This window comes from Diabrotica undecimpunctata, chromosome 3 (assembly GCF_040954645.1).
Source record: "Diabrotica undecimpunctata isolate CICGRU chromosome 3, icDiaUnde3, whole genome shotgun sequence".
NCBI lineage: Eukaryota > Metazoa > Arthropoda > Insecta > Coleoptera > Chrysomelidae > Diabrotica > Diabrotica undecimpunctata.
The window spans coordinates 155,843,043-155,868,939 of record NC_092805.1 but is presented as its reverse complement, the minus strand read 5'-3'; the positions used below and the strand labels follow the sequence as shown (position 1 = coordinate 155,868,939).

Below are 25,897 nucleotides of genomic sequence, written 5' to 3'. Positions count from 1 at the left end.
ATATGGGCACTTAAATATAGGTTTGTCACAGTCCGAATATCCTTATCGTCAATACCTGTTGCGTAGAATATCTATTAGTTGTTTATGATTGTCCTTTTCTAAAATCAATCACTATTATAGTTGACTCACATTTACCATATATTCTTGTATGAATGATCTTTAGTATTTCGCAGTGTACATTGTCCGGATCTGCTGTTTTGTTATTTTTTAGTGCTGCAGTGGCATATGAAACGAATAAAACTTTAGCCAGTAAAAATATTGTATTTATATACCTAATACTCATATAAAAATCATAAATATCATTTTAGTAACATCAATTTGGCTTATTATTATTTGTGCATGTTTCTTAATTTTTAAACTAATTAAAAAATATATAAATATGTAGTATGTTTAAAAATTTGTAGTTTACGCTTTTGGTTTTAATATCAATGCCTCATTTCCATTCAAAGTTAAGGATTTTCCATCAACCTCATCTCTGTAAATAAAAAAATATTTTCATTAAAAATAATTGATTTTTGGCATTTTATAGAATAAATTAAATTTATTTATAAGGCTTTCTAACTCTGCTTTTCGTATTATTGCCAATTTTACAGCTGTAAAAAAATATTCAAAGCTCATTTTTAGCAATCTCATACTAAGAAATCATAAATAGGATAATTTTAGTTAGAATGAATGAAATAAAACAAATAAGGAAAGAACAAATAAAAAATAATAAACAAAAAAAGGAAATAAAGGAAGAAAACAAAAAATAAAAAACAAAGTGAGACAACACAACACAACAAAAATAGAAGAAACTGCCTACGACATAGATACACCTTCACGGATAAAATTAAGATATTAAATAAGAAAAGTAAGACGAAGCACCATAAAGATCGCATATATTAATGGATCTTACAAAGAAATAGTTAAAAAATAACCTAAAAGAAAATATTTGTGAACAGGAAAGAATAGATATAGGATAAAGAAAAAGAGCATTTTATAGAAAATACCAGAGTGAAATTGCCAAAAAACTAATAAAAGAAAAGCAACTAAGGAAATATGTTACCGAATAGGCAAGGAAAGGGAGTTTTAAGAAATTTAGATTTAATATATTAATATCGAAAAATATACAATAGATATCCTTGCCCTACAAGAAACAAATCAGCTGGGAAATAAAATAATAAAATAGGAAAGAGCACCCTGTTCAAAAATGGGGGAATAGAAAGATGTATTGGAGTGCGATTCATGGAGTCTGAAAAAGTAAACAAAGCGATTGCAGATTTTCAAGCAATATCCTCTTCTTCTTTAAGTTCCATTCGCTATCGAAGTTTGAAAATCATCATCGCTATACGGATCCTGTTTACTGCCGCTCTAAATAGTTCTGCACTACTTCATTTAAACCATTCCCTCAAGTTCTCAAGCCACGATATTCTTCGTCTTTCACATTTTGCTTTCATCGAATTTTGTCTTGTATAATAAGTTGCAATAATGAGTATCTTTGCCCTCTCATAACATGGCCTAAGTACTAAAGTTTTCTTCTTTTGATAGTCAATATTATTTAAGCTTCATTTCCTATTCTTCTAGTAACTTCTTCGTTTGATATTCTTTAAGTCCAAGATATTTAAAGGTGACCAACTTATTCAGATGCACTTGTTTTAATGTCGATGCTTCCAAGCCATGAATAAGAGTAGTGAATACATAACACCAAAGCATTTTTAGGCGTAGTCCTAACCTTATATCCCGACAACAAAGAAACTTTCTAAGTTTATTGAATAATGCACGTGCATTTTAAAACCTGTCTTAATTTCTTTGGTTTGATCTACATTTGATGTTATCAATGTTCCTAAGTATTTTTAGGTATCCACACTCACAATTACAGTATCCTTAACAATCAATTGGATGTTATTTGTATCTGCTGGTTTAGTCATGATCATGCATTTAGTTTTTTTCAAATTCTTCCGTAGTCCGTATTCATGACAGCATTTATTAAGTCGTTGCATTACGTTCTGTAAATTATTGTTGTTATCATTGTTGTTGTTATCAAGCAATATCAGATCGAGTATATTACTTGAAACTAAGAGGAAAGTATATAAAGAAAAGTACCATGAATGTACATGCGGCCACTGAAGATAAATATTGAGAGAACAAAACAGAGTTCTACGAAAAGCTAAGCACCCTTATCGGAAATGTGCAGAAATATAATATAAAAATAATTATTGAAGATATGAATGCAAAAGTCAAAAAAGATAAAATATATAGGAAATAACAGGGGGACGAAGTTTGCATAAAATATTAAATGAAAAAGGGGAAAAAGTTAATTCAATTTGCTACAGAGAACAAAAGGAAAATAGCTATAAGTACAAGCTTATAGCTTATAAGTATAGTTTATAGTACAAGTTTTGATCATAAAGACATTCATAAGATAACATGGACTTTCATCATGTACATTACATACAGATACAGAAAAATTAAACAGGTGAGCAGAATACTTAAAATATCTGTTAAATATAGAAATCAAGAAAAAATCTGTTAAGAGAAACTAGAAAAACACAAGAAACTAGAGGGAAATGAGAATTGGCAAGAAGATGAAGAGAGAACAGGCAAAGAACTAACTCTGAAAGCAGTTAAAAAAATAATAAAAGAACTAAGAAATAAAAGGACAGGAGAAAGCTAGCAAGATTTTTACGGAAGGCCGCAAAAGACTACAAGAAAAAATATTGCGCTTGCCTTTAGTAGTATGACAAAAGGATGGAATACCAAAGCAATGAAATAGCGTTCTTATTTGCTCGATTTACAAAAAAGATGACACAACGGAGTATAAAAACTATAGATATAGCACTATTAGAAGTAGTCTATAAAACACTTATAAAATTATTAAGAAAAGAATAATGAAATAAGAAAACAAAGTGATCCGGGGAACTCAGGGAGTGAAACTAAACTGGCAAAATAATAAAATTTAAATGCACACATCAAAATAATCTAGATGACAAAAACAAAATGCGAGGTTACAAAAGGACTTCAAATATTTTTAACAAAAAATTATAAAAAAGTGCCCTGAATATAAAATAACCATTTTTTCTTAGAATTATCGTAACAGCTCTTAAGAACATTAAAAGAGAACTTCATAAGTCAAATAATATTAACAAAAAAAGTTAAAAAATCCAATTTGTTAACCCTCAACTACCAAAAAGGAAGTATTTAGGTTAAATTAGTATAGTGTATGACCTTCATGCTCGATAATTACTATCCTACATTACTAAGACCAATTCATGATCAGATGGTCAATGTCTTGCTGCGGTATTCTGTTTTACTCCATTGAAAGGCCCTCAAGCAGTTGCTGTCTTATGTTGAACGCAATATTTTGTTGTAAAATAAGTCTGCATAATATGTCCCATACATGTTCAATTAGGTCTAAATCTGCCGATTAGGCAGGCTATAGTAAAACCTCAATTCCATTATGTTCAAGAAATGATCGCATGACCCTGCGAGTATGCAAATGCGCATTGTCGTGCATTTACTGAAATTGGGCACCAGCTTGTTATGCAAAGGGAATAACAATAGGTTCGAGAATAATATCGCGGTAGTCTGTTGTATTTAGAAACCGTTCTAGACTAACGTGATTGGTTCTTCCACCAAGAGTGACGCCACCCCATACCATTATACTTCCACCTTGCTGTCTATGAACCTTCTGTACAGTGGGCAATCGTTCAGCATTACCAGATCAAATCGGGACTCATCTGTGAATAAAGTAGAGGCCCATTCACGTCAAACCCAATTTGCCTGAAGTCGATGAACGCGATTTCCGCTGGATAACACAGGCACTTCCACAGGACTTTGAGAATTTCAGCTACAAACACCTGATGGCTCTATTGCAGCCTTATTTGTACTTGCGGTGCTGTTACAGTGCGATCTCGCAAAGCCTGCAACCTAATAAAACGGTCTTTAATCTGGTTGGTTATCCTTATACGGCATGTATGACGTTCAGAAATATGACCAGTTTCTTGACACCTTAACAACAAACGATTAATGACACTTCTGTTCATGTGGAGGACCTCAGCAACATCTCTTTGATTTCTGTCAGACTGAAGCATCTTGATAGCAGGCTTTTCCTTTTCGCAATTTAATGGCAATTGCAAAACTAATCAAAATCCACATATACGACATTGAAAACATTCTTACCGTCAAGTTGTTACAATAATTGACAAAACAACAAAAAAAGATTAAAAACATAGACATATTTCTGTATGTGCAGCTATTATTGATTTAAAGCTATTAATATAGCTCTTAAAATGTCTTAAAATGCTTATGGTAATGTATCGAACTTTAAATAGGCAGTAAAAATAATTAAAATTAAAAAAATCTTACCCAGAATTCCTTGGTGAGTTTCCACTGCTTATAACTACTTCGTAAGATTTTTCTCTATTCAGATCAATACCTTTAAGCGGTTCAGATCCAAAGTTAAATACAAATTGGACTTCATTAGATCCATCTTTGTTATACCGAACAGCTTGAATTATATTATTTGAATCGTCCAAAGTTTTTATTTCGTGTTCACTTTGACGCCATTGGGGTCGCAGCCTTTGAAGTTTTTTATATATATTTAAATGACTTCTTTCATCATTAAGTTGATCTGCCACATTGCATCCTGCCTTTTTGTCACTGACAGGTAACCATGTTTTATTTCCATCGGTAAATCCTGCAAACTCACTACTGTCCCATTGGAATGGGGTCCGTTGGAAATCTCTGGAGATTCTGTAATAATCTGTGCAGTTTTCAGCGTGGTCTAGACCTTGTGTTTCGCAGTTTACGTCTCCGTTTTCCATTCCAATTTCTTCTCCGTTGTAGGTGACTTGAATGCCAGGAAGGAAAGCCATTAACATATTTAAACCATCCACTTTTTCTGTGCCGACTTTTGTAGCTATCCTGTGTTGATCATGATTTCCTAGCTAAAAAGGTTTTATTCATTAAACATTTATTATATTATTTAACGGAAAGTATCTAGCAGTATACATTATATTATTTAAGCAGTTTATATAAATTTATAGTCTGTCATTTAAAAATATAAAATTTTAAAATTAAAAAGGGTTTTAAAGAAAATTAATTTTAAAATCAAGAAAATTCTGGACTCCTTTAAAAGTTGTGTTACAAGCTTGTAACATATCTCAATGCGGTTTCTTATTTAATAGTACAAAATATGCCTCTGTACTATAATTGCCTTCATTATATTTCTTTGTAAATGTATTATACCCCAAAAAGGCTGTGTTTTCGTTAAATGTATATTTTAAATTTTATTACTTCTTTTACAAATTTCAACAAGAGCTTTGCTACGGCGTTAATGAATTGAAACGACGAATATATAAATAAACGACATAAGGATAAGGAAAACAATTCGTCAAACCTTCCATGTATAAACTGGCATCAATAGACTGATAACGTAATCTCTGTATTTCCTACGTCTTCAGACAGTCGGGTAGATACAACTTCTATACGGAAAGCCACCGAATTGTCGTGGTATTTCCGACTTCTCTAGTGGTAGCTACAAAAAGTGCCATCTATTGTGATGGCCTTAAACAAAAACGATTTACCACTATCATTTTCTGTCTTTTTGAGCTATACGAAATTTGTAAAAGATTTACAGATTTTAGCAAGAGCTTTAACTGCTTTGATGAATGAATATATTAATAAACGCCGAAAAAGCACAATTCTTTAAATCTTACGTGTATGAATTGGTATCAATAGACTCTTACCACGTTATTTCTGTATTCCAAACGTCTGCAGACAGTCAGGCAGATACAAACTCCTACACGAAAAGTCAACGAATTCTCCTGCTATTTCCCGCTTGTCGAGTGGTAGCTTCAAAAAGCACCATCTTTTTTGATGGCCTTAAATGAAAACGATTTACCAGTATCGCTTTCTGTCTTTTTAAGCTTTACGAAATTTGAAAAAGATTTACAGATTTCGGCAAGAGCTTTGCTACGGCGTTGAAGAAATAAAACGCCAAATATATAAATAAATGGAGAAAGAAGCACAATTCGTCAAACCTTTCGTGTATAAATTGGTTTCATGTCCAATATGGCATTCTTCCATTTTACTTAACCTGTTCTAACTCTACTAGAAGCCTTTTTGTCTATGTTTCTATTTCTATATACTCGCGATCATAAAATCCGGGTCACCTTCAAAATTTCAAGTTTCTTGAATATTTTTGCCTCTGGTGCAGTAACAACTTTTTTTTATGCTAACGTATATTTTATTTGTCATCAATGTTTGTTTTGAGAGCACAAAAACGGTTTTTATTGATAAAGCAGAAAACAAACCAAATAGTTGAAACAGACAAAAAAAAAATGAAAAATACAGAACGTGGTAAAATATCAGTGAAATTTCAATGACTAATATCGTGTATTGCCTCTACTTGCTCTAATAACCTCTTGCAGACGAGGGGGCATACTCTCAATTTTTCTCCGGATTACACGTGGTGATATGTTATTCCACTCTCTCACTAACAGATCCTTAAGCTTCTGTGCATTGTTAGGAGGAGATGTTAGGGGTTGAATACGTTTTTTTCAAATCGTCCCAGAGATGTTCGATGGGATTCAGATCCGGAGACCTAGCTGGTCAGGGTAACCTCGTAATTCCAACCTCGTCCAAGTATTGCATACTGATCGTGGCAACGTGCGCGCGTTGTACTGCATAAAAACGAGGTCTTCTCCAAGCCCTGCCATGGTATGCATAACATGTTCTTCCAGAATCTCCGTAATGTCCCTTCGTGTAGTTTAGGACCCAGAAGGGTCGATGAAGGGTAATTCTGTGCGGAAGTCGGAAGGTACACCTCCCCAAGCAATGACCGAGCCTCCACCAAATGGCATTCTTGGAGCAATGCAAGCTTGTGAAAATCTTTTACCGGTTCGCCTCCAAACTCTTACACGTCCATAGGATCCAGTTAGGCAGAAACGGGATTCATCTAAGAATAACTCTTTGCTCCAATCGTTAATTCCCCAACGCGCGTATTGTCGAGCAAAAGCTAGTGGTGCAACTCGATGCGCCAGGCGAAGTGGCTGTCCTGTAGCCATTACCCGAGAAGATAGTTCAAAAGAACGAAGTCTTCTCCTGACTATTGCAAAGCTAACATTGCGAATTCGTACTTCCTGTAGACGATTTCGATGCATAATCCCAGTTAAGGTCCGGTTTCGTAAATCCTGAAACACAAGAAAATGGTCATATCGTGCTGTGGTAGTTGTTCTTAGTCCAGGGCCAGGTCGTCTGGATAGCAAACCCGTCTCCTGAAAGCCTTGAAGCACTCGTTGAACCGTAGAAAGACTTACGCTAACAGTTCTTGCGACTTGCCGTTGAGTGTGACCGTCTTTCACAAGCGCAACAAATTGTGATGTTTCAACAACAGTTAAGGGTATTTTTGGCAAAAAATAAACAATAATAAACACTAATAATGGCACTAATAAACTCTAATGGTGGCAAGAACGAACGTTTGTTTGTTGCGTTTGAACAGAAAGTCGAAGCACAAATGAGACATTTAAAGGAAGCGGCAGTTACAGCTACCGTTCATTTTGGGAAGTGTGCACTTTTCCGCGAAATCGGCACTATTGGAATTCTTTGTTGCAAAGGAAACCGCTAAGCCGACAAAAATTCTCAGAAACATGCATTAGTTTGTATTTGTGTTATTATTATTTACGATAAAGCTCGTTAAAAATGAAATATCGGTGATTTTCAAGGTGACCCGGATTTTATGATCGCGAGTGTAACTATTGTAATTGTAGCATATTATCTACAAACATTAATTTTATTATTTCACCATCCAAACTAACATTCTTATGCTCTCGTTCTTCTAAATTTTAGACCTTTTAGTTTAAGTTACTTACCACCCAATTAGATGTGTATATTTTAGGAAGACTATCCATCCATAAGTTTATCAAGTTAGAAAGGTCACTTGCTGTGGAAGTAGTGTTCAACACAAGTAAGATAAAATTAAATGAGAAATGAGCACCCAATTTTGAACCATCAGATGTACCGTAATATGGTATTATGTGCTTGAGGTCAACCACAGCTTCTGTCATGCATACTCTGCAAATAAATAAATAAATGCAAAAATACATAAAGTACAACATAAATAAAAAATATATATTTGGCTGTAAATGTAATTTGTATAATATAAATAATTTAGTTCGTTTGTTGTAACTGCCTTGAATAAACCTTTTATTTTTGTATGGAGACTTTGTTGGTTCATTCATCTATCAATGTATTTTAAGCGAAACTTAGAAACGAGGATTGACTTCAGTTTCAATTAACTATTTTGTGTATCTAAAATTCAAGGAAGGTAAAATTCAGGGCAAAAGATCAGTTGGAAGACGCCAGAACTCTTGGCTGAAAGACATGAGAAGATGAGTTGGTCGCTCATCCACAGAAATCTTTCATAAAACAGTTTCCAAAGCCACAATTGCCATTTGGACGGCCAACTTTAGAAAGGAGACGATGCAATAAGAGGAAGAAAATTCAAGGTGTACCTGATGTACTAATAGAATTGGGGAAATCTTTATTTTCCATCAGGAATATACCCATAACATCAGTATGGAACAGTGGTATTCGTGTAGGATATAATGGAACAATTAGTTACAGACTTAATTCTTTGAACCATAGAAATACATTATTAAAACTACAAAGAACTTACAGAACCCTTAACATAATCCAAATTTATGTTTAAATAGGCGACAAGAAGATGAAAAAATTTAAGTTGATAAAGAGAGGTAAGAATTCATTTAACGGACACGAGGAAATGAATTTATCACCCATAAGTTGAAATCTTTTATAATGTAGATTAGAAAGCTAAAATTGCTTTTTGAATTGCCAACCATTGAAAAAAGATTAATCCAAAATTAAAATAGGTATGACCTTAACTAAAATAATAGCGAAAATAGATAGCTACAGTCCAAAAAAGATAACTGTTGAAGAAGAACAGAACCATTTCTATGTTTGTTATTTTTAGTATAATGGTTATTATCTGCTGGGTCTCCTCTCACGATCAGGATTTAGTACTAAAAAAACACTACAACTTACCTACCAGCAACAAATAAAACAAGATATTGTGTGATTTTAAAATTAAAAAAACTGGAAAAACAAAGCGCTAAATAGATCGGAATGAAGAAGAATATTTAATAGACCAAGACCAAACAAAAAGTTGTCATCAACACCAATAAAAAATATAGCTAAATTGATTTCTACAACAGCTAAATAATAGCCAATTAACATAAATATGAAATAAAAAAATTACTTGGTATTTTTTGTGTTTTTGGATATCTCATCAATATGACTTCTCCAATCGTAGATTATGTTATAGCTTTCGTTTTGATTTCGTGAATATATGTGATCCAAATATTCATATTCATTTTCAGATGCATTTGGATCATATGATCTTGGTTCATTTGGCCAAGTGTTGTCTTCAACCAAGTAAGGAACAGAATCTATTCTTATTCCATCCACACCGTATTCTTCCAACCAGTAATTTAGAATATCCTAAAACGATTAGTATGTTACTGAAAGTTAAAAGGTTTTAGTTAAATGTGTCGATAGCAATTAAAGTAAATTGTATACTCACGCTTAATCAAGCCATTAAGAGCGATGCTGGGAATATTTATATTCCACTATGCATCAACAATTTACCCATGTAAATTACTATCTTTCTTGTACTCATTGCGTCGAGTAAGGACGATAAATATGCGAAAATGGTTGCGTTTCGATTTAATTTGAGTTTCTTACCGCTCCCTAACACGTGTTTCTGGGTCTTCCCGTCATCAGAGAGAGCTTGTAAGAAAACTCAAACCAAACCAAAACGCACCGACTACTCGGCAATTATAGAAAAAATAATTACCAGAGTATGCTACTAGAGACATCTAGTGATGAAAGATGAAGTTAAATGTGTCGATAGCAATTAAAGTAAATTGTATACTCACGCTTAATCAAGCCATTAAGAGCGATGCTGGGAATATTTATATTCCACTATGCATCAACAATTTACCCATGTAAATTACTATCTTTCTTGTACTCATTGCGTCGAGTAAGGACGATAAATATGCGAAAATGGTTGCGTTTCGATTTAATTTGAGTTTCTTACCACTCCCTAACACGTGTTTCTGGGTCTTCCCGTCATCAGAGAGAGCTTGTAAGAAAACTCAAACGACACATCGACACATTTAACTTCATCTTTCATCACTAGATGTCTCTAGTAGCATACTCTGGTAATTATTTTTTCTATAATTGCCGAGTAGTCGGTGCGTTTTGGTTTGGTTTGAGTTTTCTTACAAGCTCTCTCTGATGACGGGAAGACCCAGAAACACGTGTTAGGGAGTGGTAAGAAACTCAAATTAAATCGAAACGCAACCATTTTCGCATATTTATCGTCCTTACTCGACGCAATGAGTACAAGAAAGATAGTAATTTACATGGGTAAATTGTTGATGCATAGTGGAATATAAATATTCCCAGCATCGCTCTTAATGGCTTGATTAAGCGTGAGTATACAATTTACTTTAATTGCTATCGACACATTTAACTTCATCTTTCATCACCAGATGTCTCTAGTAGCATACTCTGGTAATTATTTTTTCTATAATTGCCGAGTAGTCGGTGCGTTTTGGTTTGGTTTGAGTTTTCTTACAAGCTCTCTCTGATGACGGGAAGACCCAGAAACACGTGTTAGGGAGTGGTAAGAAACTCAAATTAAATCGAAACGCAACCATTTTCGCATAAAAGGTTTTAAGTTACTAATACTAAATAATGTAATGTAATATATGATAATATAATAAAATATTGTTTAAATATTATAAATATTATCAAGATTATACTGGAGTCAAATGGTAAGAAGAAAACTTAAAGGTTCCAGGTCAGAGGAAATAAGTATTCAGAAAGGTGTATGACAAGGATATATGCTCTCGCCAATGCTATTCAATTTATACTCTGAATATGTTTTCCGTGAAGCATTGAAAGATGAATTAAACTGGAATAGCGATAAATGAATAAATGTCAACAACATCAGGTATGCTGACGATACAGCTATACTAGCCAACCATTTGGGAGACCCCCAGAGATCGATAAAAGATCTATTATTAGTATGATGAACGTATCAATATGTGGAAAACCAAAATGATGGTCTTTTAAAAAAGTTAACTGAAATTGTGAACAATTAGTTTTTAATAGACATGTCATTGAGCGGGTTTCTTGAAACCATTGTTAATGAGAGATTAAGAAGAAATTCGTTCACGCATTGAACTAGCATGAGCTGCATGGAATTTTGTGCATGAGAAAGCTGTCGCCGGGATGGGTGCCGCGTTTGCTCACTTAGGACAACAAGCGCAACTGTGAAACCACTTCAGAACAGTGCTTGATGCTAGTTAAGCATAATCCGAAAGAGTTTCTACGCCGTTTGCACCAGAAACCAAAGAACCGTCGAAATATTAACGGCACCCAACGAACGAGCTCCAAAGAAAGTGAAGACTGTCCTATAGGAAAGGTGATAGCCACCATTCTCTGGGATTCACAAGGGATAATATACATCGACTACATGGCGAAGTTAGTTGAACTGGGCTCCAAACTGTTGCCCCATCCACCGTATTCTCCAAATTTGGCTCCGTGCGATTTCTTTTTGTTTTCAAACTCGATAAAGGCGGTCGCCGGGCAGAAATTTAAGTCGAATGAGAAGGGCATAGACGTTATGGAAGCCAACCTCGAGAAAACGTATTTTTTGGACGGGCCAAAGAAGTTGGAGCATCGCTGGATCAAGTGTATCGAGCTAAAAGTAGACTACGTTGAGAAATAAATCACCCCTTTTTCTGTTCGTTTTTGTTTGAAAAATGTTCGTTTTTCTTTTGTATTGTAAATACTTATCGGACTAGTACCAACCTATATTCCGAGAAAAAACCAAGGAAGACCTTAATTATCATAAAAGAAAGAAGTAGATCTCTATCCAGAAGAAATGCCTGGAGAAAAGTGATTATAGAGAGATCAAGTTTTATTTAAATAAATTGTTTAAATAAAAAAAATTTCAAACTAAACCAAAAATTTGTATTTTTCTTTATTATTTTATAATTTTACATAGGGGATTAAAAGTACATTTCAAACATTTGGTGATCAGTTTTTCCTTAATTTTCTTTTTATGTAAACAAGTTTTTCTATTTTTGGTAATAAAAATATCTGTAAATGGATATATTCTTACCTTCATTTCTTTCCGGACTTGATCACTAAAAAAGTTAAGATCTGGCTGTTGCTTGAAGAACTGATGTAGGTAAAATTGCTTTCGTTTGTCACTCCATTCCCACGCTGAATATTTAAAGACACTGAGCTACAAAAAGAAAAAAGAATAAATGACATGTATCATGCATCACACAATTATTGGATTTTATTAATTCATATATAAGTTTACATACAAAAAGCCAAGTTTACATACAAAAAGCCAAATTTTCCATGTAGTCTAATACCTAAACCTAGATGATATGATGCGACAAGTATTCACTAGAAAGTGTGACATTTTTGCGCTAATCTTTTTTTTTAACCTTTTATTATGTATTTTTTTTTTAATTTTTTATATGTTCTTATAGTGTTATTCTTCCTGCTATCTTTTGTATTGTACTTCTAATATTATTTAACTTATATTTACATTGTTTAGGAATTTTTTAAATTTTGGAAATCTTCATTTCTTCTCAGATTCGTCTGATTCTTGATTGGTAAACCGCTTAAGAATACATGTTTTCTTTTTTCTTATCTTTTCTAACTTAACTTGTTTACTTAAATCTTTTTTAATTACATTTTTATATTTTTCAAATTGTTTTTATTTTATAAATAGCTGGTTAATGTATTAATTGAGAATACAGATTTGATAATTTGATTAGCTGAAAATACTTACCCAATTATTTGGAGGCTCAGTCATGGCTCCGTTTTTCCCATCGACCCAAACAAAATAATCTTCATATCCTTCTTCTCCATTTTCTGATTTTTTAAACCAGTCGTGCTGATCGCTGGTATGATTTGGTACATAATCTAGCACGATTTTCAATCCACGAGCATGTATTTCATTTACAAGTTTAACGAAAGTCTCTAAGTCTCCAAATAACGGATTAATGTCTCTAAAATCACTAATGTCATATCCTTCGTCCACCAGTGGTGATTTGTATATGGGTGAAAGCCATACTCCTGTTACTCCAAGGTCTTGTAGGTAGTCTAATTTCTCGATAATACCTGTAAAATTAGAAAAAAAAACATATGAAAGATGTGAATTTTTGGCACATATTGTAAATGTTGCACACATTAAGACTACCTTAAAGGAATTAAAATTAGAAATATAGTTACACTGATACTATTTTAAAATATAACATGTAATTAATTGGTCAAAAAAAATATTTAAAACTTGCCAGTCAAAGCAGATATAGTGTTAAATATTGCTCCAACACATCTTTATGACTGCGATGTAGATGACATAAAGTTAGTTTTTCTTTCTCCTAACGTGACAACCCAATCACCAAGCATAAAAAGACGATATAGACATAAACATTTTTCTTCTTCTTCTAATGAAGGTTGGCTAAACCCATTGCAAATTCGCCTCTATATTCGGTCCAGTCGCGAAAGTTTTTCAACCAGGATATTTGTCGTCTAAATTTTTTTCATTTGATTTTATCCCTTCATAATCAGTTGCAACAACTCGTACTTAATATTTGTAAGTATGTACCTCAAATAGTCTTTCTCCTTTTAATGGTGGTCAAATGTTCTCTGTCTCTTCCTATTCTGTGCCAAACACCATTTCGTTCGTAATATAATCGGTCCAAGTATATTTTCAAAATTCTCCTAAAAATCCACAACTCAAAAGCTTCCAGCTTTCTCATTACGTCAACATTAACAGTCCAAGCTTCAGCACCATAAAGAAGAATAGAGTGAATATAGCATTTTACCATCCGATATAGAAATTGAGAGTGGCACAGAGACGAATGGAACGATCTATGCTGGGAGTGACGTTGCGGGTCCGAATAAGAAACGAAGATCTGCGAAGAAGGCCGAGTATTGTTGATGTTGTGGAACGCATCTTCTTCTTCTTCTTCTTCGTCTAGCCATTCACGTCCACATCTGAACATAAGCCTCTTCAAGTCTTCCTTTCCATTGTTTTTTATTGTACGCTACTTGTAGCCAATTTTTCCCGGCAGTCCTTTTCAGATCATCTGTCCATCTCATAGGAGGTCTGCCTCTGGGTCTTTTGTGTTGGTATGGTCTCCAGGTTAAAATTGATCTGTGCCATTTGTTTAGATCGCTCCTAGCTACATGTCCAGCGTATTCCCATTTCAACTTTAATGATTTTTGCACCACATCGGTGACTTTGGTTTTCTGTCTTATCCATGTGTTTGTTTTCTTGTCCTTAAGTGATATACCTAGCATTGCTCTTTTCATCGCGTGTTGAGTAACTCTAAGTATATTCTAATTCTTTTTTGTGATTGTCCATGTTTGTGCCGCATAAGTTAATATCGGAATAATGCATGCATCAAAAACTTTAGATCTAAGATGTAATTGAATTTGTTAATTTCTGAGTATATAGTTCAGTTTACCGAATGCTGCCCAAGCTAACTTTCTTCTTCTTTTTATTTCTTCAGTTTGAATTTTCCTATTTAGTATTATTTTTTGTCCTAAGTATATATATTCTTCAACTTTTTCTATAACTTTATCGTTTATTATTGTCACGGTGTCTTCGGAGTGCATGACTTTTGTTTTGTTTAAATTCATTTTCAGTCCTATTTTAGAAGATTCGGTATGTAGTTCTAAAAGCATGGTTTGCATTTCTTGTAGGTCAGTAGCTATCAGGATTATGTCATCTGCAAATCGTAGATTACTGAGGTAGCGGCCATTGATGTTTATTCCCTTATATTTCCAATTTAGGTTTTTAAAAACGTCCTCCAAAACTAAGGTGAACAGTTTGGGTGATAAAGTATCTCCCTGTTTGACTCCCCTGTTTAATGGTACAGGGTTAGTGTGTTCATTTTCATTTAGGTAATATGTAGCTGTAGCTTGGTTCATAGTTTCTTTTATTAAGTTAATATATCTGCTGTCTATTCTACAATTTTGCATTGCGTTTATTACGGCCGTGTGTTCTATGGTATCGAAAGCTTTTTCGTAGTCTACAAATGCTAGGAAAACTGGAAACTTGTATTCGTTACATTTTTCTATTAATATTTTTGTGGTTAACAGGTGATCGGAAGTTGAATAGCCTTTTCTAAAACCTGCCTGTTCATATGGTTGGTATTCGTCTAATTTCCTTGTTAGTCGAGTAGTTATGACTTTGGTGAGTATTTTAAACAGGTGTGACAGTAGGCTGATGGGTCTGTAGTTTTCCAATTTTCGACTATCACCTTTCTTGTGTAATAAGATTACTTTAGAGTTGTTCCAGCTCTTAGGGACTTTGCCCTGATGTAAACAACTGTCCACAAGCTTAGTTACAACTGCAATTAGTTCCTTACCTCCTTCCAATATCATATCTGTGGTAATATTATCTTCTCCTGCAGCTTTATTTCTCTTCATATTTTCCAATGCTGTAGTTACCTCTGAAATTGTTACTTTTGGCATTATTTCTAATCCAACATTTTTTATTAATTTTCGTGCTGGTCTCATCTCATCATCTTGTTGATGTGTTCTGTAAAGTTCTGTGTAAAATTCTTCTATTCGTGTCAGTATGTTTTCTCTAGTTGTGATTTCATTTTCGTCTTTTCCCATTAATGATATCATCTGACGTCGTCCTAGTGTCGGTCTGAGGCATTTCATACTCTTATTTTTTTCAATAGTTGTTGTTATTAATTTTTCGTTTTCTTTTCTTTTTTGTTGTCTGATTCCTTTTCTAATCTGCCTATTAAGTTCTCTATATTCGTCGGTTCCCCTTTTGTTAGATTTATTTAAGATCTTCCTTCTTTTTATTTGTTGTAATATTTCTTTGTCTAATTCATTGTATGTTGTTTTTGGTTTTTTCAGTTGCAGAAGGCTTTTATTCACTGTTTCGGTAATAAGGTTATTCAAATCATCAATATCATTGGAGTTTATCTGCTGCATGCTAACTTGATTTAATGCATGCGCTATCTTTTTATTAAATTCACTATTTTTGATTTCTTCAGATGTCCATTTGTATCTAATTTCATGTATTCTTTTTCTTTCTAGTTTTTTGTTAATTATTAGTTTTGTTCTTATTAGTCTATGATCGCTTCCTAGGTCAAACTGATTTAATACTGATACGTCTTCTACTAGGTTTCTACTCTTCGTTAAGATATAATCTATTTCATTCTTTGTCTTTTTATTGGGGCTCATCCATGTAAATTTTCTGCTTGGTTTTTTATTGAAAAAGGAGTTCATTGAGTACACGTTATGTTCATTCATGAAATTGAGAAGCATTTCTCCTCTATCGTTTCTTTTCCCGTAGCCATAGTTACCAATTAAATGTTCGTAATCTTCCTCTTTTTTGCCCAATTTAGCATTAAAATCTCCTAATAGTATTTCGTAATTTGCTTTATTTGTATCTATAGCTGTTCTTATTTCATCATAAAATATTTCTACTTCTTCATCGTCATGGCTTTTGGTCGGAGCGTACACTTGGATCACTTTCAGAGTGGTTCTTTTATTAATCCTGATGATGAGATATGCTACTCTGTCTGATATGGGCTTGAATTCTTCGATACACTGTGTGAGGCTTTGTTTTACCAAGAATCCCACTCCCGTGTATTCGCCACCTTTATGCATAAAATGTGTGCCATTTTTTAGTATTATATACTCATCACTTTTTCTTCTGGTCTCGCATATACCAAGGATATCCCATTTTATATCCTTTAGTTCACTTTCTATTTCTGGGAATCTATTGTCGTCCGTCAGTGTTCGAATATTGTAGGAGCATAGCCAAATTGTCATCTTGTGGCAGCCGGGTCTTACCCAGGGATTCTTAGCACCCCCCCTTCCGTTAGTTGTTTGATCGCTGCTGTGATCAAGTCTCTGGGAAGTGCTGGGCACTGGGGGCCTTTTCTTTTTTGTCCTGTACATTGACTTGAAGGTTTGGACCGTTATCTCCTCACGCTGGTCCAGTGCGGGTTGAGGAGGGAAGGGAAGGATTTGGGTAGGTCTGGGTTGGTGGGTAGGATTTAGGGCTTAGGATCCGTTTCTCTCCCGGAAGAGGATTGGGAGAAAAAGCCGAGCTCGCGTGGGCAGGGGCGCATCCCTGAAGCAGACCTGTCTTTACTGGGATCGTAAAGAGTGTCTACCCGCTACCCCAATGTGGAACGCATAGCGGAACTTAAATGGAATTGGGCAGGCCATGTAGCGAGAATGCATGACTCACGATGGACGAGTAAAATTACACATTGGAGGCCAAGACCAGACAAACGTAGTAGAGGAAGACTTCCTACACGTTGGGCTGACGACATCAAGCGTATCACGAAAAATTGGCAACAAAGAGCACAAAATCGCGAAGAATGGAGGAGTTTAACGGAGGCCTATGTCCAGCAGTGGACGTGATAAATGGAGGCTGGATGATGATGATGATCGAATTTTCAGATTGAGTATTTGGTTACTCCTAAATTTTCTTATCTTTAAAAAGGCTGCTCTTGATTGCTCTAGTCTTGATCGAATATTTCTGATTTTGGATTTAGATCTTCAGTAAACCCGACTCCTAAGTACTTTATTTTGTCCACTTGTTCAATATGTTTATTTTTTATTTGGATCCTTGTTATAACTTTAAATTTTTGTTAAACTAAACTATTCCCCAGTATTATAAATTGTGTTTAGTAACGTCTGCAGGTCTTTCTCGCTTTCGGCGATAATGACTGTATCGTCGGCATAACGAATGTTATTTATATTTTCACCATTTATCTTGATCCCTTCTGTACAATTTTTAAGTGGTTGTTTAAATAACTCTTCGAAGTATTATATATTAAATAGTAATGGTGAAAGTACACAGCCTTGTCTCACACCTCTAATTATCTGCTGTGCATCCGTACTATTTTCATCTAATGTTACCACAGCCTGTTAGTTCCAGTAGAGATTTCTCACTATGTTAATATCATTTTTGACAAGTCCGTTTCGCTTTAGACACTCCATGAGACTGTTATGTTTAACTTTGTCGAATGCTTTCTAATAGTCTATAAATGCGACGAAAATAGCTTTTTGTTAGTCTCGACATTTTTGAGCAAGAGTTGTGAAACTATAGAGAGCTTCGACTGTTCCGAAGCCATTACGAACGCCAAACTGTCTATTACTCATAACCGCTTAACACTCTCTGAATATTCTTGCGTGTATATCCTTTAAAAATGTTTTGAATGATTGTGACATTAATCTGATTAATCTATACTCATTACAGTTTTTGGAGTTCTTGGTTTTTGGTAGCGGAACAGAGGTCAACAGCAGCCATTCTATAGGTATCTCACCAGATTTGTATATGTTGCTAAAGAGGATAGTTATTGCGCTTAAGTTGTCTTCACCTGTAAGTTTAATCAGCTCGATATAATCTTTATTTTTCTCAGGGGCTCTGCCTGATTTTGAGTTGTTAATAGCATGGTGGACTTCAGATTTTAATATCATTAGAGCTTCCTCGCTTTCAATTAGTGTTGGTTCTGTTCTTGTGTCCCTCAAAAGATCTTCAATATATTTAGTCCATGCTTGTTTTATTTCAATTGGGTTATTAATAGGTTTATTGTTTTTGTTAATTAATGGGTTAGGTGTGTTTGTTCGTGATTTTCTAGATAATTCTTTGATTTTTTTACGTAAAGTATAATGATCACGTTTTTTCTACAATTCCTCCATTTCAATGAATGTTTCCATCATTTAATTTTCCTAAGCCTTTTTGATTTCCAGTATCTCTTATGTCTTAAGGTTTTCAACTTTCTTCATTCCTTTGATATAGTTTCTTTTGCGTCTTTATAACATAATCTTTGATTTTTCTCTACATAATATTCACATTTTAACTGCTTTTCATTTCTAAGGTTAATCTTTTCATTTCCTGATTTACATAACATGAAGACTTAGCACGTATTTCGTTTATCTTGAACAACTTACCCGTTCTAGCCTTAGTTTTATTTTTGAGACAAGAAGGTTATGGTTTAATGGGGCATCTCATTTTTAGGAGTCTTAAATTCTGCAGTATTCGAAAAGTAAAGACAAAAGTCTTCTAGAAGTCAATTCAATCACCATTCAAAAATGGTTTTAAATGGTGATCAAATCATAGATTCAGCAATTAAAGAGTTGGAGAAAATAGCCTTTATTTGACATGACTATTGTATTACAGGGAACCTACAAGTTAACATTTACAGGTTAGGTTACAAAGTACCCTAACGGTACTTTGGGTTTACTGATTAAAAATAAATAAAACAATTTATTAATTTAATAATTTTAATTACTTAATTAAGCATGCACCATGCAATGCTGCGGCGTCGTACTAAACGGTATAAAAAGATTGGGGTTTAACTATGAAGTTAGTGCTCTTGGTTTACTAATATTTATTATTGCATCAACCGTCGAGTCGAGAACTTTTACCAGATTTTTATCTTTATTGTTATAGCTTATTTGGGTTCATTAGACTTGGCGCCACCACTTAAGTAACTCAAGTGACTTTATTATTTTCGTTTCTTGGAATTTATTTTACAAGTAATAAGTATTTTTGCTGATATTATGTATGTAATCATGTATTATTTTATATTTTGCTTAGTCAAATTTATTATTTTGAGCACAATGAGTTATGAAAAGGAGCAAAGTCGTCTACTTTAATTGCTTGAGGAAGTACAAACTGACACAGAACAACATTTTGATGATATTGAATCAGAGGATGAAGTAGATAACATAGAGGAACATCTTTCAGATTCAAATACTGAACAAGAGGATGATTGCGATGATTGCGAAGTGGATGTAGTACCAGCAAAAGTTGCACGGATTGCTACTTTTGTAGGCAAAGATGGAGCAATCTGGAAAAAACACTGCCCGGTGCAAACAGTAAGAACTCGAAAATTTCATAAAGTTTTTCACTTACCGAGTGTAAAAGCATATGGGAAGAATGCCAAATCCATAATTGATGTTGGAATTTATTTTTTCCGAAGATATTTTAAACATTATTGTTGAAAGTACGAACAAATATATAGATCAAATGAAAGAGATGTATAACAGAGCCCGTTCTGCTAAAAATACTGATGTAATCGAAATAAGAGCTTTACTAGGATTGCTCTCTTTAGTTGGGTGTTTGAAAAGTAATCGGTTAAGCACAGAAGAGTTGTGGGAGCGAAATGGCAGCGGGGTTAAAATGTTCTGGTTAACCATGTCGTAGCAACGTTTTTATTTTTGTTAAGATATCTTAGATTTGATGATTTAGAAACTCGAGACGAAAGAAAATTGTCGGACAAGCTGCGCCTATAAGACAACTGTTTACAAGTTTTGTAAAAAATTGAAAAAATGCCTACACAATTAGTGAGTATGGCATTATAGATGAAAAACTTGAGGCATTTAGGGGAAGATGCGGTTTTAAACAGTATATTCCTTCCAAACTGAACAAATATGGATTAAAAATATTTGCGTTAGTTGGTGAAAAAACTTCTTCTTCTTCAAGTGCCATCTCCGCGGCGGAGGTCGGCAATCATCATAGCTATTCGGACTTTTGAGACGGCTGCTCTGAAAAGTTCATTTGATGTACATCCGTACCACTCTCTCAGGTTGCGCAGCCATGACATTCTACGCCTCCCTATGCTTCTCTTTCCTTGGATCTATCCCTGCATAATCAGTTGGAGCAAGGTGTATTTCTCTCCACGTGTAATATGTCCGGGATATTCTAATTTTCTTGTTTTTATTGAATTTAAAATTTCCATTTCTTTGTTCATCCTTCCCAGAACCTCTTTGTTTGTGACGTGTTCTGTCCATGATATTTTCAGAATTCTTCTGTACACCCACAGCTCAAATGATTCCAGTTTTTTCATTGATGTCGCATTCAAGGTCCAAGATTCCATTCCATAAAATAAAGTCGAAAAAACATAGCACCTCGCCAACCTAACTCTTAGTTCCAGTTTTAAATCCCTGGTACATAGAACTCTTCTCATTTTGTTGAAATTTGCTCTAGCCTTTTCTATTCTTATTTTTATCTCCTGATTGTAATCATTTGTGAAGTTAATCATTGTTCCCAGGTATGCATATTTATCCACTTATTCGACGTTGGTTTCGTTTATTAGAAGATTCTCGTTATTTCTTTGAGTTTTCGATATTCTCATAAATTTCGTCTTCTTGACATTCATTGTTAGACCATACTCTTTTCCATACTCTGCTATTATGGTCACCAGTCTCTGAAGATCTTCAATGTTTTCGGCTAAGATCACAGTGTCGTCCGCATATCCAATGTTGTTAATGGGAACTCCATTTACCTTTATTCCAGCTGTTTCACCCTCAAGAGCTTTTTTCAGGACCTCTTCGGAGTAGGCATTGAAAAGAATTGGCGACAATACGCATCCCTGACTTACTCCACATCTAATCTCAATTTCTTCTGACAGCTGTTCGTTAACACGTACTTTTAAGGTGCAAAAACTAGATATACATTAAATCTAGAACCGTATGTTGGTTTACAATCAGAGGGACCCTTTCATTTAAAAAATGATATAGTTATTATTGTGGAGAGATTAATTGGTTCAATATCAGGTACTGGAAGAAACCTTATGTGTTATAATTGGTCTACCAGCTTTGAGCTTATTACAAAACTTTGTCGTGATCACATTCTGATATACGTTGGTACAGTGAGAAAAAACAAACAACAATTAACGTTGCAGTTTATTAACACCAAATATCGACCTGTTTATTCCAGTATGAGTATACCCAAGAAGGGAAAAAATGTCATACTAGCCTCAAGTATGCACAATAATGATCAAATAGAGGAATCAATAACTGATCAACAGAAGCCATTATAACGTTTTATAACTCAACTAAAGATGGGGTCGACACCGTTGACGAACTTTGTGCCACGTATAATATAGCTCTAAATACGCGGAGATGGAAAATGGTGATTTTTTATTCACTTTTGAATGTGGCTGGAATAAACTCCCAAATTATATATCTGGCCAATAATCAAAATGATAATTTGCTTCGTAGAATATACATAAAACGTTTGGCCGCAGAGCTAGTCGACTAGCATCTGAAGCGTCGCTCAATGGTGGAAAATATGTCTTCAGCTATTCGCAGATGACGCCCAGAAGTGGCTGAAACTTCAAGAGGTAATCTGAAGGTTATTTTGGTTTAATGTGCAAAAAATTTATTTGTTTATCACATGCCCAATTTCAGTGCCATGATTGATGTATGATTAATTTGGCCCATTGTTAATTATTTTGGAAGGTTATATTATTTATTGGGCACACATTACATTTTATTGTTTAAATAATTTATTTTCTAATGAATAAATTAATAAATTTTGGGTCTGCCAGACTTGGCGCCGCTACTGGTGTTTCGATATGGGCGCCACTAGTACAGGGTTAATACTTAAAGAAAAGACTAAATGAAAAATAATAAAAAATAAGACTAAAAAAGAGATTACCGATGTAAAAGAACAAAATGGCTTTCGCGCATGTAGATCCTGTATAGACAGTATATTTTCTCGAAGGCAGGTTATTCAGAAAACATTAGCCCACAACCTTTTAACTTATGGAGTTTTTATAGATCTCACAAAGGCATACGATAGTGTACCACTTTCAATGCTCTCGGTAGCAATGGAAAAACAAGAAATAAACAAAAAAAAAAATGAAAGCAGTATAACAAAAATATGACGGTACACAATAAAACTGAAAACAAATTAACTCAAGAAATTTCTATTAGTAAGGGTCTAAAGCCTTACTCAACCGAAAATGACACTCTGGTCATATAAAACAATAATTAGTCCCATGGTCACATACGTATCATTCGTATGGTGGCCAAAAACACAACAAACAAGAGCTAACGCCAAGCTGCAAAAAGTGCAGCAGCTAGCTTGTCTGGGAATTACAGCGCCAATGTCAATATGTCCCACTGCAGCTCCAGAGGCGATGCTGAACCTTCCTCCCCTGCATAAGGAAGGAGGCAGTAACTACCGCCTTAAAACTGCGACAGACACAAATAATGAAACCTGGAGATCTAGTTGGCCACCTGAAAATCTTAGAAGAAATTCCATTGGATTCTAAGGACATGCCGACAGATGCTATGCCAGTAAAATTCGACGTTAAAACATCCTTTGAAGTGGTCATAAAAAACCACCAAATGGTTGAAGAAATTGAACCAAAAGTAGAAGAAGGTTCACTCGTATGGGATACGGATGGATCTAAGATAGATGAAAGGGCAGGAGTGTGAGTTACTGGGCCCAATTTCAGGCTATCTAAATCTCTTGGAAACGCCCCATCTATCTTCCAGGCAAAAATACATGCTATAGACATAAGTACCTAAGAATGTCTCAACCGAGACACCCGTAGGGCAAAAGTCTTTATTTTATCAGACAGCCAAGCCACCTCAAAGGCTCTAAAGTCATTTACGTGTGAGTCAAAGCTGGTTTGGGACTGTAAACAAGCTCTCAAGAAGCTGGCGGAACGCAACAATGTAACTGTGATGTGGGTGCCAGGTCACAAGGGAATTGCAGGAAATAAGGAAGCTGGCAGCCTCGCAAAAGAAGGAGCTAATACCCCATTCCAGGGTCCGGAACCCTTCTGTGGACTATCGAAAAGCCACATCAGAGAGGAACTCCGTACCTGGGAACTCAATCAACTAAGATCATATTGGTCTAACACACCAGGACAAAGGCAAGCAAAAAGGCTCATAAAAGTGTCGCCTACTGCAACAAACCGCCTCCTCGAAATGAGTAAAAAAGATATCAAAATGGTCACTGGCCTTCTCACTGGTCACTGCCCTCTAAGGTATCATCTCAAGAAAATGGGCAAATGAGATAGTGAGAACTGTCGTTTCTGTCACAATGAAAAAGAAACGGCAGAACATATACTATGCAACTGCGTAGTACTGTTCTGCAAACGACTAAAATTCCTAGGAGAGGTCATTCTGGCGTCCTCTGACATAGGAAACAAGTCACCTAGGAAGCTAATCAATTTCATCAGAAGTATTTGCATTCTATTTTAACTAGATTAAGGTATGCACAAAAGATCTCTATAGGTCGAAGTGCGGTAAGGCCGCATGGCCTTAACGACCTCACATAATCTAATCTAAGGGTCTAAAGCAAGGCCGCTGCATAGCACCTACCCTCTTCAAAATACATCGAAATGAGTCGCTCTCGAAAGACAAGAGCGATATAGACTATATGCTTATACAGGAGAAAAACTAGAAAACCTAAATATTGACATAGGGGAACTATAAAATCAACTGAAACCTTCAACTACTTGGAAGTCCAAATAACATCAAAAGTAAGGGTTAACGAGAAAGTACATTCTAGGATTGAAAAGAAGAATAAACAAATCAAAAATTGAGGCCATGTAAATAGACTATTGGAGACAATGTTGCCGACTTACTAGACTTGATAGGTGAGAAACGTAGATATTAGGTGAGAAATGAAAATTGCCCTAGACATAATAGACACTATCGAAACCAAAAGACTTAACTGGTATATATACCTGCAGAAAATGACTGAAAAGATGGCCGAAAAAGATAGAAAAATGGACTTCTCATACTAGAAGAAAACGAGGTAGACCAAGACGGTTATGGATCGAAAATGTCGAAGATGCAATGACCGCTAGAGATATAAAAACTGAACATTGCTTCGACAAAAAACGCTAAAAATTAGGATGCGAGAAATGGGGCCAGCTGTAAAAGACTCGTCTATTATACCTGTATACATAATGAAACAGTAAGAACTATTAGTAAGACCAAAAAGAATGAGAAACTATTATTACAAAGCATTGAAAATATTCAAACAAAAAGTCTTAAATAATTTACTTTCTTTACCTTTTAGATCTCCTATTCCATCTCCATCACTATCTTTAAATGATTTCGGGTAAATCTGGTAAAAAGTTGCCGTTTTCCACCAATCTTCATCGTTTTCCGAACATACGACAGTTACAACTAATATAGCGGACAGATATATTATACACTTAAACATTATGTCACAATATACCCAATACAATCTAATAAAATTGTAAATTTTCTAAACGTTTTGAATTTATTTTATATCTGTGTCATGAATTATTCAACACGTTTATCTTCTGATTTATTTTATGTTAATGATTAAAATGGTGTGATAAGTTGTTAAGGATTATGATATTGTCGTTTACTAACAGCATTATCAAACGAATAGTTTTCTAAACAATTACCGTTCAACCATTGTTTTGCCAATTATATTATTATATTCAGTGTTGTATAATCCGCGGTTTTTTTATTATACAGGAGGTCAGTACAAAATATTGATGCTATCATTGGTTTTTACGTTGATAGGAGATTTTATAGGTTTGTATCATGTCGTTTGCAGTACTATAATAATGTATTTATTTTAAGATAGAATAAGGTATAGGGAAGATCAAGTTAACAGATAACTAAATATATTTTTCGAGTAAATGCTGACTAAACCGGAAGGAGGGAGTAGTATTATAATAGCAAAAGAAATAGACCAAAAAGTCATCCAGTACAAATCGGTAAACTCTAGAATAATAACAAAATAACTTTGCAAATGGAACAGATAATAACCTTTTACTATTCCGGAGATAACAACACACAAAATCGCAATGGAGTAGCAATAGTCATCAGCAAAGAAATCGAAAGATCAGTCAAAAGGGTTCATACCGATAACGGATAGAATAGCACTATTGAAATTAAACGCTATACCTTGCAACATAAACATCATTGTAGTCCATGTACCAACATCTGATAGCACAGAAGAAAAAGTAAACAGCTTCTACAATGACTTAAACAAAACATTCAATGAAACTAAATAAGAAAA

At 34.5% G+C, this 25,897-nt stretch overlaps 1 protein-coding gene across 1 annotated transcript; it reads right to left on the bottom strand.

The window, feature by feature from the left end:
- Positions 1-241: 241 nt before the first annotated feature.
- Positions 242-25,235, bottom strand: LOC140437636 (maltase A1-like). The gene is made up of 7 exons (XM_072527258.1): positions 24,910-25,235; positions 12,881-13,212; positions 12,194-12,319; positions 9,257-9,498; positions 7,851-8,052; positions 4,345-4,925; positions 242-475 (listed from the first exon to the last, which is right to left on the bottom strand). Exons 1-7 carry the CDS (start codon positions 25,061-25,063, stop codon positions 406-408), a joined length of 1,707 nt encoding a protein of 568 aa, XP_072383359.1. The 5' UTR covers positions 25,064-25,235; the 3' UTR covers positions 242-405.
- Between the last annotated feature and the right edge of the window lie 662 nt (positions 25,236-25,897).

What these genes read in the sequence shown, in the direction of transcription:
- LOC140437636 (XM_072527258.1), bottom strand. Translation starts at nt 25,063, where the DNA reads ATGTTTAAGTGTATAATATATCTGTCCGCTATATTAGTTGTAACTGTC. An exon ending in AAGTCCGGAAAGAAATGAAG is followed by an intron (nt 9,499 to 12,193) that starts GTAAGAATATAT and finishes TAATCGTTTTAG; the next exon opens with GATATTCTAAATTACTGGTT. An exon ending in AACTCACCAAGGAATTCTGG is followed by an intron (nt 476 to 4,344) that starts GTAAGATTTTTT and finishes TTTTATTTACAG; the next exon opens with AGATGAGGTTGATGGAAAAT.